Source organism: Conger conger, chromosome 9 (genome assembly GCF_963514075.1).
Source record: "Conger conger chromosome 9, fConCon1.1, whole genome shotgun sequence".
Classification (NCBI taxonomy): Eukaryota; Metazoa; Chordata; class Actinopteri; order Anguilliformes; family Congridae; genus Conger; species Conger conger.
Genome location: NC_083768.1, coordinates 30,546,469 through 30,560,333, shown reverse-complemented (window position 1 = coordinate 30,560,333; position 13,865 = coordinate 30,546,469). Strand labels below are relative to the sequence as shown.

General features: G+C 38.3%; 1 protein-coding gene across 2 annotated transcripts in view; it reads left to right on the top strand.

Moving 5' to 3' along the window:
* Positions 1–12,638, top strand: part of efr3a (EFR3 homolog A (S. cerevisiae)) — a 114,890-nt gene extending 102,252 nt beyond the window's left edge. For both annotated transcript variants that reach the window (XM_061254940.1, XM_061254939.1), the window contains exons 20-24: positions 4,133–4,218; positions 5,126–5,174; positions 6,334–6,437; positions 6,804–6,853; positions 7,855–12,638. In XM_061254940.1, the coding sequence (XP_061110924.1) occupies positions 4,133–4,218; positions 5,126–5,174; positions 6,334–6,437; positions 6,804–6,853; positions 7,855–7,960 (395 nt within the window). In that variant the 3' untranslated portion in view covers positions 7,961–12,638. The remainder of the gene's footprint in view (positions 1–4,132; positions 4,219–5,125; positions 5,175–6,333; positions 6,438–6,803; positions 6,854–7,854) is intronic.
* Positions 12,639–13,865: the final 1,227 nt, after the last annotated feature.

Genomic DNA, 13,865 nt, shown 5'->3' with positions numbered 1-13,865 from the left:
GAATAGTCTGAGCTTTGCTGGTATGAGAGGCAGTGCACGGAGACTACTTTTTCAAAGGCTTGCAGTTATTCAGACTCCGCGGATATCTGGGCTCAAAGGAAAGGTCTGGACGAATTCACTGCGAGTCCATTTGGATTAGGCTTTGGTGCAGGGAGGTTCTTACTGTTGCTGCTGATGTTATTCTGGAAGCTCGAGCTGTGTATCAAGGTAAATGTTCATCTTAAAATAGCGCAGCTATGAACAAGTGAAGGAACTGCTGAGGCAAGAGGAAAACAACGCTGGCATGTAATAATGTCACCGTCCTATCCAGTTACTTTTTTCAAAAGTCATTCTTTCCCAATTTTCCTCATGGTAATATGTCCATGTCCTATGTACATAAGATAGCTTATTTCTCCTCCTCTTTTTTTCCCCTTTTCTTTCTTTCTTTTCCCCCCACCTTTGAATCAGTACTTTATACTGTAGGGAAGATACTCCACAGGTGCAGGCAAACTTCCAGAGGTAACTTGTCAAAGCCGTGTGTGGACTTGAACATGACAGGCCACAAGTGTCCTTGTAGTTCTGACAGCATAGCTTGTGTAGAGAGAACCACTGTTCCCTGAATCCTAAACCCCAATCCCACCTTGAGCTTGGACATTTTAAAACCTTGAGCCACCACAACACTACCCTACTTCATAGCAGCTAGACCCATGTCATACCTATGACTGTACTGTACCATCTTTGGTTAACTTTGCAGTATTTGTGTTATATATATATTTGTGTATTTGTGTAGTAGTGTTACTAAAATCCCCCTCAGTCCATCACTTACCTGCACATGGTCACTTTTTCTCAAATTATACAAATATTGGACTCCTGCACACCGTCTTCTTGCATAAACTCTTTAATTGAATGGCAAATCTTTTGGAAATAACCATTCTTCAGTGTCTTGGGTAAAACGATAACAAAAGTCACCAACTTAATTCAACCAGTTTAAGACACTGAGGGAGGATTTATTTGTTTTTCAAGGAAAGAGTTTGTGCAAGATACAGGGTGCAGGAGTTCAATTTTTTTATATATTCTAATGTCTTTTTTTCCAAACACCTGTTTATTATCTGGTCTTTTTTTGTCAGGTACTCATCAGGTGTGCAAACCGTATTCTCTTTTTAATCACATTCTCTCGAGTGCAATTTTAGTGTAATGACTGGTATTCTGAGATAAATTACTACCACGCTTTCATTAATCTGATGATGAATCTGTGCCCATGTGTTTCTGAATCTGTCCTCCCTGTCAGACCATAAGATAAGTGTCAGCATTGCAGTATAGCTGCGTAGTGGCCTCCATTTTACATCATACTCTTCCTGGTTTGAGTGTTTCCTGTCCCAGTTGCACATGGGCCTGTTAATTCCCATTCACCCTCTCTGTAGATAAAATCCTGTAGAACTTCTAGATTACTCATCCCATTGAATACACTGTATTCAACTCCTTGCTTAGACAACAAGACAACTGTCCTGGTTATTGATATTGGCACTGCAATATACTGTACTTCAATTTCAAAAAGCTTTTTTGATTGTCATTGTGATTTCTCTATACAATAGCAGGTTCTAAATGTGCCCATTCAATCAGGTTTCCATATAGGGCAGAGATTGTATTAGCGCATACAGTAATGGTATGATGGGCCCTCCCTGGTAATTTGGGTACATTTTGGCTTTCCAAACCAAAGGGGCCCATGCAATGCGATTAGCAGATATGACTAAATTCCTATGTCATCCAAAACCTTTACTGACCAAATGGTGGATATATTCTGTCCTCCTTACTTTGTGAAGCATTGGTAAAAGATCAATCATTACCGAACTAGTCACAAGGCAACACCAAGCTAAAAAAATAACTATGACATACGTCAGAATCGCACCTCCTCCCTCACTGAAACTCAATGTAGATTTTTTGACAGAAGATATGGTCAGAATCCTCAATAGTTTTTCTTCAATAATCTTTGCTTGCACATGGATGGCCGGTATGGTGAGTAAGCACTTTCTCCAAGATTGTTTGGTCTTAGATGTCAGTGTATGTGATTATCTGTGCAGTGGAACTCCCAGCTGCAATCTCCCCAAATACTGCAGTTTGTGTTTCATAAAGCAGCTGTGTACAGTAATATCAGAGAGTGCAAGTCCTATGGAAGTTTTTTGTTGTTCTTTTTCCTTCATAATTCATATTCTCTCCCTGCCAGCACTGACTTCAGCTTTCATTTAAATTCTCCTGCGATATTGACTCTCCAAACCGTGCACCGTTTCTTTCCATCTAACCTAGAAGGGTTATAAATAACTAAAGAGGCGCAGGCTTTTAGTAGTTTAGTTTTACGTGTCTGAGAGCGCGGGGGTATACCATGGTTCAACGGGGGGCACAGGCCCGCTGGCACTTGGCTTCTCGATGAGGCCCTTCAACTTGGAAAAAGCCCTTCACACTTTGCAAGCAGGAGTTTAAGCTCTGATACCTGCCATCATTAGCAGAGCAGATCTAATGAAAGTGGCCGTACGGCGCTCTACTTCCACTTGTCCTCATTATCAGATCCATCTACCTCCGAGTCTTTTCTCCTAGCCCATTAAAGTTTTGTGCCAGACTGTTTGATAGTTGATTAGCCACAGCTCCTCAAGCCGGTCATTAAAATAGCAGGGTGCCATGTTATTGATGGGTCATTAGCCACAGCCAGGACACCTGTGGACTGGAGAAGCACCACCACCCACCATTTTGTCAATGTTCACCACCTGCCATGAGCCAAGAGAGGGGCTGTTCTTAAATCTGTCCTCCTCTCAGGAATAATGAAGCTACAACCAGCAGGGAATTCAAATTGAATAACTGCGCGTGTTGGGAGCTTGTGTGGCCCTATCAAAACATAAGCATAAGACCTGTGCATAACTGGATTTATGACACAGTTGAGGATGCCTCTGTTATTAAGCACTATTAAGCTATTTATGATGATTGTTTCTTTGAATGTGTGTATATACTGTATGCGGTAATTGGTTCATTACATTAACTACATTTATTTTCTTGAAATATTGCATGCCATATTGTGCTTGTTATAGTCTCTCTATTTATGGTCTGATTGTGTAGTAAAGTAGCTTTTCAGTTGATGTTTTACAGCTTTTACAAAATTTGTGTCAACCTTGTAAAAATCCTCATTTTCATTTTCAGCCTTGACCACATTTTCATAGTGTTGTATTTGTGCCGTGTTCATGGACCGTGAATATAATGGCCTGAAGACAAAGAATTATCATCGAGTAGTCTCCTTTAAACTGAATATAAGAACTTCTAACCAGGGGCATAATAATTAAAAGAACATTTCCTTGTATGGATCCCATTGCTCTTCAAAATAGTATAATAGACTCAATATATTCTTTATAAATATTTTTTTTCACAAGGTAATTTCAGTTGACTACTTAACATAAAAATATGTGAGAACAGTATGTGAATCTAGTGTAAACATTTCTCAATGTGATACACAGATTTTCCCCCAAATGGTTCAAAAACAGTCTGTCACCTGTCTGTCCAGACGAAATCATTAGAGAAAAAAAAATATCTCTGAATTAGTTCAATGGTCAAGGGAAATTTCTCACTTAATCTGAACTTCCATTCCTATGAGAAATTTCCGGTCTTTCATGTACAAGTCTCCAAGAGAGCGGCTAGACAGCACAGGTGCAGGGCTGTGTGTCAGTAAATTAAATGCAAAGTGAATATGACATTTTAGTAATGTGGAAGTGCAAGGAAGGCTTCCACATTTCACACACAAAATGGTGGTGCTATGATTTTTTTTTTTGGTGATTGAATGACCGGAATTCCTAACCAAGGGAACATTGTTCCATCGAGTTGTTTACTTTGATTGGCTAATGTGAACTCACGACTGACTTTACAATAGATTGCAGGTCACCCTTCCACAAGTATTGATTGTCCATTGCTAACATTTGGGATTTAATTCCCCATACATGTAAGATGTTGCCAGAAACCAATACATGTTTCTATGGTAGAGGCTTAGTCACCATTTAGGCATTGTGAAATGTTTTTTTTATCACCATTTTATCCTTCATCTTAGTACAGCATTCTTGCTAGGCTCTATGGATCAACGTTTGTCTGTGAAGCTCCTTTGAGATTTCTCCTCACTCCTCAGATGAAGACCGGCTCTCCAGAAGGAAGAGCCTCGTCGACACAATTTCCCTCCAGGTGGATATCCTGTCCAACAACCAACCAGACAAGGTAAAGCCCTATGTGATTGGATAGTTTAAACAGTACTCACTGTTGCTTGAAAAAAAACTTAAACCACATATTCATTTAGTTGAAGAATAAATAATTGCACTTGTTGTAAGAAGCAGATCAGGGGTTCATTTAAGCACAAAATAGCACCAAAGGATCTGAACCAATGATTTATGCTTAACTGAGCAGAACCAAGTAAATGCTTTGCTCTCTACAGCAAGTACATTTGGCTCTTTCAAAGTCGGTTTATTGTTAATGAAATTAAGCAGGTGTTAAAAGTGTCCACCACTAATTATATGCACATTAAAGGACTTCGGGTTTATGACAAAATAAGGACTACTTATCACTCCTTCAATAAATATGATTCTTAATTCACAGAGAATTCACAGAGAATGTACATATGAGCACTATGTATAAGCCAAAGCAAATTCAAAAATATTCCTGTGAGCATTTCACAGGATTGTGCTATGTGCCTAAACAGTACTGCAGATTTTCTGTTAAGATTCGAAATGAGAGCGCTGAAGATAAGTGATGGATTGATATTGGGTTTCATATACTGGCTTGAAAGCTTCAGGCTTAATGGGCTCTTGTCTGCATAACTTAAGCCTTCCACCGCCCTCAGCGAGCTTTCCGTCAAACCACAGCTCGTTGCAGCGAATCTCAATAGATCCCCGTCATGTCACCCAGTTGTCTCAGTTTTCCATTGGTTCCATGCTCCAAGCTCATCAGCAAGATTGATGATGTTGCCCTCCAGCCATTAAAGTCTGCTCAAACTCTGGTTGATGTGTCAGCTGATTCATTCAGAAGCACACTTCGACAGCCCTAGGACATTCATCAATTTACACATAACGTCAACATTGCAGTGTTGTTTAGTTTTCTTCAATAACGTTTCTTTTTCCTCCTTTTTCAGTCACAGCTGGCTGAGGAGATAACCTTTGAGACCCTGAAGAAAGCCATTGGTGAGTCTAGTTAGTGTACAATATGCCGCCATAGACTAGTAGATGTCAGTTGTGTGTATGCCCTTCACTTATCACCCCATTGTTATAAGAGCAGTTCCAGTGAAATACCTGGGCATACCTCATGTTTGACCAAACCTGTTTAGTTGGACCTTATGCGACAACCTCTCTGGCATTCTGTTTTTATATTATTTGAGATTTCAGTTTTGAGTTTTTATTTGCACGTTATCAGATTTTGTTTGTCTCAGATGACTGTTTAGTGATTTCAGTGATGATAGACTGAGTTCTATTATGGTGGCTATTTAGACATTAGATTTGTATGCCATTGAAATGGCATTGTGGGTAATATACAGAAAACTGATAAAAAAGTGACTAAGGGAGTTTCACTGTCAGAACCTGGTACAACTCTCAACCCCAGGACTCTGGTGACCTGAGTTATGAAAATTGTATTCATATAATTCCCTTTTTAATTTTTACTGTATGTCACATTTGAACCCAGAAGATGAATCTTTGAAACAATTAGCATAATTTATGTAAGGCACAGTTCAGTCAAATATAGATGATGAAAATTGAAGTGAGGAATCATCCTTGGGAACTGTGCTTTGGCCATTCAGCTAATTGGAATTTAATAATGAAATTGAAAGAATATCGGAATCTTTGGGGACAGACTTTGCATTTATTTCCGACTGTTCCCAGTTTTACGGCACATTTTGTTATTGAACCTGAATACTCCCACCTGGTTGATTATGTACAGAGAAGAGCAAATGCTATGCATGATTTCTAGCTGAATGCATCAAGCTTCATTGCAGGACTGAAGCAGTGAACTGGAACGGTGTGAGATTTTACCTGACAAACATGATTCTGGTAAAGCCAGCAGCAACAAAATACCGCAGCTTTAGTGCTTGATTCATGCAATAGAGGAAAGACACCTTTTGTGAAAGCTGCAAATTTAATTTTCAAAGATGTTTTCCTTACCAAAGCTATTTGTTAAGAAATGTACTTGAACCGCTAAGAAAGGAAATGTAATTCAGTGAGACTGAAATGAGTATATGCTGGTATACCCCAGGGAAATTTTACTGCCTACTGTGCAGCAGTGCCGTAATGCCTCCCTAACATGCAGCAAGGCCTCATTGATATGAGTATATGTTCGGCTCCTCCTCAGACACCACAGGCATGGAAGAACAGGAGAAGGAGAAGAGACGGCAGGTGATTGAGAAGTTCCAGAAGGCTCCGTTCGAGGAGATAGCTGCTCACTGCGAATCCAAGGCAAGGATCAATTTAGCAACTTGACAGTTATATGGAGTTCACACGGTTACCCTTAAAGGGGTAGATTTCCACTGAATAATAAAAATATAATTTTGGAGAATAAGAAATAATAAAACTGTAAAGAACAAACTGAAGCAGAAAGCCATATGAAGGTATACCACTGTTATGTTTTGAGACCTGCTTTAATTCTGACATTTTCCTCATTTCTTTTCTTTGCTTAAAGTTTACCATTGAACTGAAAAATATGTTACATTATCGTTCTTTATATGCATTTAAATATAGCCAATATTAATCTATTATTATGGAGTTGTCTTAGGTCTCTATATTCACTGTGCTAAGCTGCAAACTGTTCTGTTGGTTTTACAGGCAAATATGTTACACAATCGATTAGCACAGATCTTCGAGCTCACGATCCGGTAAGTATTAAGTTAACGACCAGTTTCACCTTAGACCAAGCCTCCCAAATGACATGATTAGTGTTTGTTACATTATCCAACATGTACCTGATATATATATATATATATATTGCATTACATTCAAGTGGCAGGTGCTCTTACCCAGAGTGGCTTACAATGTAAATGAACAGATCTTCATTTTCTTAAAGTTGTAGCAACAGCATCAAATCTGGTTTACAGATTTTCCAGACCGGCCATTTTATGTGCAACATGATTAAAGCACTCAATGTAGGCTAACTGACGGCAACCTAGAATCATATATTATGTTGACATCCTTAGCCATATAGCACACGAGAAGAATTATATTACACAAGATGTGGATGAGAATAGGGATGAAGTGATGGCCGTTGATTCTGCTCTCCTGAAATCCATTCCACCACTGGGTGGCCTGTATTGGCAGGTATTGTGACTGGGTCAAACAGCCAGGAAGGAAGGAGAGGATCGACATATGTAATCTTAAACAATATGTATTTTTAAACTCCTTTTATCTCTCTTTCCCTCCCTCTTTCTCTGGTGCATTTAAGTGTTTCTTCAGAGGAGCCTAGAGGGTCATGTTTATGTGGCTAGTTGCCAGGCTTATTGTCAACTGGCCTAACAAGGGTAGTGCATTCCTTCACCTCTGTGTGAAAGGTCACGATGGAACAAGCAGGTAGTGTGTTTGTCTGTGATGGCTGGATGCATTATCTCAGTTATCTCAAGTCGTATAACCAAAATCTCCTCTACTGTGGTCTGTGGTAGCCGCAAGGATTTGTTTCTGCAGCAAGCTCCCAGCTCCTGTGGCTGTACCCACATGCCTTAAAGGGCATGGTGGTTCTTTGAAGAGGTTCTGAATAAACATAAACTCACTCCTCTGTTTTTTTATGTACAGATAACCACTGGTGTTTTGCTGTGAGTCCTGAATTATGGATTACATATCACAGAAAAGATTGGAATTGAGCTGTAATTTTGTCACTTGATTTCAGACCTCCCCCCAGCCCTTCAGGCGCTGTGACCATCACGTCTGGCCACGCCCAATACCAGTCTGTGCCCGTCTACGAGATGAAGTTTCCGGACCTGTGCGTCTATTAGCACCAGGCCAGTGGTGTAGTGGCTTCAATTGGCCTCTGTGGTTCTTATCCTAATGGTAAACAAATATGCTGAATAAGGAAATACCTTTTATTTACTTTTCTTTTCCAGAACTTGAAGTGGCTAGATTAACCAAGCTGAAAAAGCTAGTGTAATTAGCAATTCATTGGTACAAGCGCTGTTTTAGAAGTGCTTACACGTTCGGTTCACATCACATTGGTACTTTTGGACTTTTGGACTGCATTTTGGCAGAGGGTTTAGCTTCATATTCGGGTACTCCACTTGGGTGCCTAGGTTAGACTTGGCTTACCAACGTAAATGGAAAATGCACTAGGATATGTTTATTATGAGGCAAATCCTGCTGACTGCCTAATAACTGTGATAAATTTGTGAAAGGGTATAAACGTCATATATGAATATATGTTAAGATATGCATTATGATCCTCAAATCTAGGGTGTCATTTTTAGCATATGTCAATATTGACTGCGTACAGTAAGTCTTAATAGAGGTGATACAGGTTAACCGTCACACTCACTCAACTTAAACTTGCTGAATGAATCTTGTCCATGCACTCACCCAAATTGCATACACTTTCAAAATAAAAAAATGGTTTTCAGTGGTTTTGAAAATATAGCAGCCCTAACTGTACCACTATAGCATATATTTGCCACTTTTATCATGGTCATTTTTTGTACAGATTGCAGATAGATTTCACATTTTACATAACATATTCTTTAATACATGCATTAGGTGAGGATATTGGCAGAGTCTATATTGCCTTCAGGTGTGAGAGTGAGTGAATGGTGTGTGTGCCCAGTAATGGTAAACCTGTCCAGGGTGTATTTCTGCCTCACACCCAATGCACATGCTGACATAGGATTCAGCCCTACAACCCCAGAACTAAGCAGGTTACTGTAGATGATGGATAGATACATTTACATGAATGTGGAAAGTATATATTTTGAATGTGTCCAGTACCTACATTTGCAAAAAAATTAAATAAATTTAAAGGTACAATAGGTAATTTCGGATTTCTAACGGTCAAGAGAGGAATTGCAGCAACAAACCCGCTCAAACCAAAACACTGTTTATCCCACCCCTTCTCTGTGAACGCACTGACGTTGAAATGCCATTGGCTGTGGCAATTAGAACCAATTTTCGACCAATGAGCTTGAATTATTGTTTTGGCACAGAGTGCCGGCCCGTCAACTGCATATTTTGAAACTCGAATTTAAGGACTATAAACACAGGCAGAGGGTGAGTCAATCTTACCTATTGTACCTTTAAAGTTTCTTCTGCCATGTTTATTTTGCAATGATTGCACAATGTGCTGACAATTATTGAAAAGTATTATTGTAAAATGTGTTAGATTATATGAATAAGATCATTTATGGGAGTGGTAATACTGTTGTAGATTTTAGCAAATGAGATAAAAACGAACTTTAACATATCTTAACATATATTTACATATATTTCTTTTCCATGAGGAACATATGATGGACATTGGGCCATGTGATGGGCGGTAGGCAATAGAATATGAAAATCTTTGTTTTCAGATTACTATTATGTCATCAATTAGAGGAATAGCTGTGTAAAATCATGTCAATCAAAAGGACAGCAGTAATTTTTCATCACAATCCAATTTAGAAACCGGTGCATTTGATTTCTGCACTTTTTAGAGATTTCTCAGAATGCACATGGGTTTTCAGTCTTAATAAATCGTATAAATATTCAGTCACATGAGCAACAATAAGAGCCGTAGTCCTCTTAAATGGCAGTTTATTAAGCAAAGACAAGGGTTGATCAAGTCCAGGTAATCTGCAAATGAAATCACTAAGGACTCTGGGTCAGCCTGCGCTCAAATTGTGTATTCCTTATGGATATAGGCTTTCAGGCAAACAAGTCAACATAGAAAATGATAAACATCGGTATACAATGGCACACTAAAAAGCCACTAACAGGCCACAGTATTCTATGATATCTTTCAATGCAAAGCGTTTATTCTGGTATATTTATGTACAGTATGTGTATTCCAAGACAGTCTTAAAAAAAGAGGAAAAAAACAAGAGGATGATGTCTAAATATGCTTTTCCCCAGCTTTACACAAGTGTAAGTGGAATGGCTAGATAATATCTGAATGATCCGTACACAGTTAACGGGATTGCTAGCTTGTAATTTCTTGTAATATTAGACGAGTATAGAATGAGCATGTGTTGTGTTCTACTGTGTTATTTGTTATTGGCCATCAGCAAGAAGCAAAGCACAAGTTCAAGTAAGTGATTTTATATGAAAGGTAGCAGGAAGTGCCGGGAGTGTGGCAGGAAGAGGAAATTGCGGACATTTTGTTTGGTGTAAAGAAGCAGTGGTGATTCTGGGTCGGTGTAATGACAGGCAAGATTGTGAGGCAGGTTTTTTTTCGTTGTTTGTTTGTTTTTTGTTGGTGGCTTGCAATTTGTGGCCTCACTAAGTGGCTGACGGATGCATTTTAATCCTGCTAATTTTTTAGATTAACTAGTCAAGCCTAGTAAGAATAAACTCTTCGGTAAATGCAGCTATTTAGAGTTTGAACAGCTCTGGTCTTAAACAGCTCTTAGTGAATCCTATCCGTTTCTGTGTTCGTAAAAGTATGGTAGGAAATTCTCTTGTAAGGTACAATCGTAGATCTAAAGCACTGCATAAATGTAATTCATCGTCTGGAGCTAACAGCGCGTAATAATAAATAATGATGTAATATGAACAAATTATGTCATCCAGAGACTAACCATAACATTGCAATAAGATTTATATTGATATCTGCTGGATTATTGCCATTTGAAATGTATTAAAAGTGCAAATAGACACATTTCTCAAGATGAGTCTGAGCCAGTTGTCTTGAGGGGTTTTTAACTGATTTAAATCGCTCAGTATTTTTGAATGTTTGACACCGTAATGTATCTTCACAGCTGGAATGGCAACATCATGTATCACAGCATTTGCTGATGTACAATAGTAGACAATGTGATATTGTAATAGTAGGCTGTCTATCCCTTTAGTTGCCTGAAATTTGGTGATTACACACAGGAAGGCTTCCTTTCTGTATGTCAGGTACAAGCTGAATGTTGCCATCATTGCACAATTGTTATTTTGATGTTTTCAGACGCTAGTGTCAAAACGAGCAGCCATCTGCTTGGCTAATTGTGGTAAGATAAGAAGGCAGTTAGGTGAATTATGTCAACCTACTCACCAAAATAATGTAACGGTTCAACTGAGGACATCATGCAGATTGAAAATACATTTGAACACCAGTTTTTTCTGCAGACCCTGTTCTCTGTCAGCTTTTGTTTTTGGTTAAAAGTGCATTGCTGAAAGGAGTCCTCTTTTAGCTGTCGGGCAAATAAATTCTGGCTGCAAATCCATCTGCTACACAAGCAGCACAACGGATAAGGCTGCACTTCTTATTCTCCTTAGCTTCCTATGATTGAAATGCTGCCTTCTTATCTCGTACAAATATGCAGTTCAGCATTGATGCAAGTGATTGTGGTGAAATTAGATAGCAACATTGCAGAGTGTTTGAGCCATACAAGCTGCTGTTAATTCTTTGGCTAATTCTGAAATCAAGATTATATTGTATATAATGCACTCTTACCAATATGCCTGGTACAGTGGGAAATTTCCATTTGTTATTTTGCAATGGATTCAATGTGTATTTTTGCAGAAGGCCATGATTTATGCAGGAAGATAAATAAATTAGTTTAGTTTATGTGTGATATATTTATATACATTCCTTTATTGTCAGGTTTTGTGACGTTCCAGAATCATATAGCCTAATTTAGTGATATTCCAGAATCATATAATTTAGTGATGTTCCAGAATCATCGATATTAGGGTTCTGGTTCTAGAATTCTTCAGGGACACATGCACCTGAAACCTGAATACAAACATTTATCAATACAATGTCTTCTTTATATGTTCCAGGTTTTGCTTTTTAAGGCTGTTTTTAATTTTTATCTTCTTACTCTTCAGAGGGTTCAGGTAAAATGGCAGCTGGCATGGCGGTACCACTGTGGTTTTAAATGCTCATTTCCTTTGCATGTTTGTAAAATAACTTTTTGTCTGTGCTGAAAGTCTTCACAGAAATGGCCATGCATTTCTTGTACTTGACGGATTCTGAATCTGAAAGCATACCAAAGTCATATCTTGATCTGATGTGTATCAAATTGGAGCTTGACAGCCATTGAGTTTCCAAGTTTGCACAGTAAAATGTGTGGATATAATCAGCTTGAGCTGTGTTAAGGAGGATTTATGGTCACTTTATCAAAAAAAAAAAAAACACATTCCTTGGGTTCATTTTGTTTCAAAGACGTTGTGAGTGACATTTCAATTGAATATGACCACTACACTGCACCAGGCTGTTGGTCCTCATATCATATTCATGCTACAGCATGCATATTCTAGAGATTACTATTCTAGAGAGTCTATTTTTAAAAAAAGATACTGGTGAAATATTGATCCTTCAATGTCTTTTGTATAAATGCAGTGGTGTCATTCATAACCAATGAACTGCTAGTGCTTACCTATTACATACCTTTTGGCAAATGAGACCACTATGTTACAGATTATCTTCAGTAGTCCATTGTGTGTAAAGTACCGTTTATTGTAAGAGACATATAAAGAATCTATTAAATTTTCTATCAAAATTTCCAGAGCTGAGTTTGTGTGTTCTTGATACTCTCGCTCAAAGGATGGAGTATTAAACGACAATTTAAAAGACATTTTATTCAGTTATTCGCTTTTAAATCTACATATTTTTCTATGTTTTATGTAGCTGCCTTTGAAGTCACTATTTATTACAAGAAATATGCCTGTCTATGAAGATAATTGTGGAGTCCAGCACGGCTGTCAGCAGTGCAAGAACTACTGAGTCTGCACAGCCATATACCTGTAGGTGCTTGTTAGCAATGTTTAAAGCCTTTGGGTCATCTCTAAGCAGCCTTCAGAACCACAGAAAAGTCCCAATTACACATATGCCATGTGTGATAGGTCTGTTCAACAGCTAACCTCTGAAGTGGATCCATCACTGGTCCAGGAGATCAGCAGTTTCTGAGATACTCAAACCAGAACAATCATTCCATGCTCAATGTCACTTAGATCACATTTTCTCACATTAATGGCGAACATTAACTGACTTTCATTGCACCTTTGACACACGATTGACTGATTAGATAATCGCATGGATAAATAGGTGTACAGGTGTTCTTCATAAGGTGCTCAGTGAGTGTATATCACTATTGCAGAGAGGGTATGTATCTACATAAATGTAATATTCACAGGTATCATTGGGTAGGTAAGTAAGGGGGACTGCCAGAAATGAATTCACTGACACTGACAGATCTTAACTGCAGGGTTCTTCAACTACTATGTCCTAGAGCCTGACTCTTTAATAATGGTGTAAATGGTCCAAACATCCTGAAAATATTGAAGAAACAAGTCATGAAAAACACGTATTGTTATATGCGTGTTATATGTCAGCAAGTAATTCTTTCTTAAAAAATGTACAGCTGTCATTACATTTTCTAAAAATTCACTAGTGGGTGAAGATGCCAATTTGTCTATGCATCTCAATAATATACATTCTGATTAACAAATGCATGAAACCATTTCCCTGAAGGTAAGTTGTTTTGCATGGCAACCAAAACAAAACAAATGCATCAAAGGATAAGCACACATCTATGGTGGCCACAGTTGGCTGAGCAGATGCTGGGTATTAAACACACTGCCAGTCAGTCAGCTATTCTAATGAATACAATGCACTTAATGAGTCATTTTTAGAAAAGCATTGTTGAGTGTGATTTTTTTCAATTAATATAACAACATATTGTGCACTCATATGGCAGTTTATTTTTCATTCATTTTTTTAAATGAAATCAC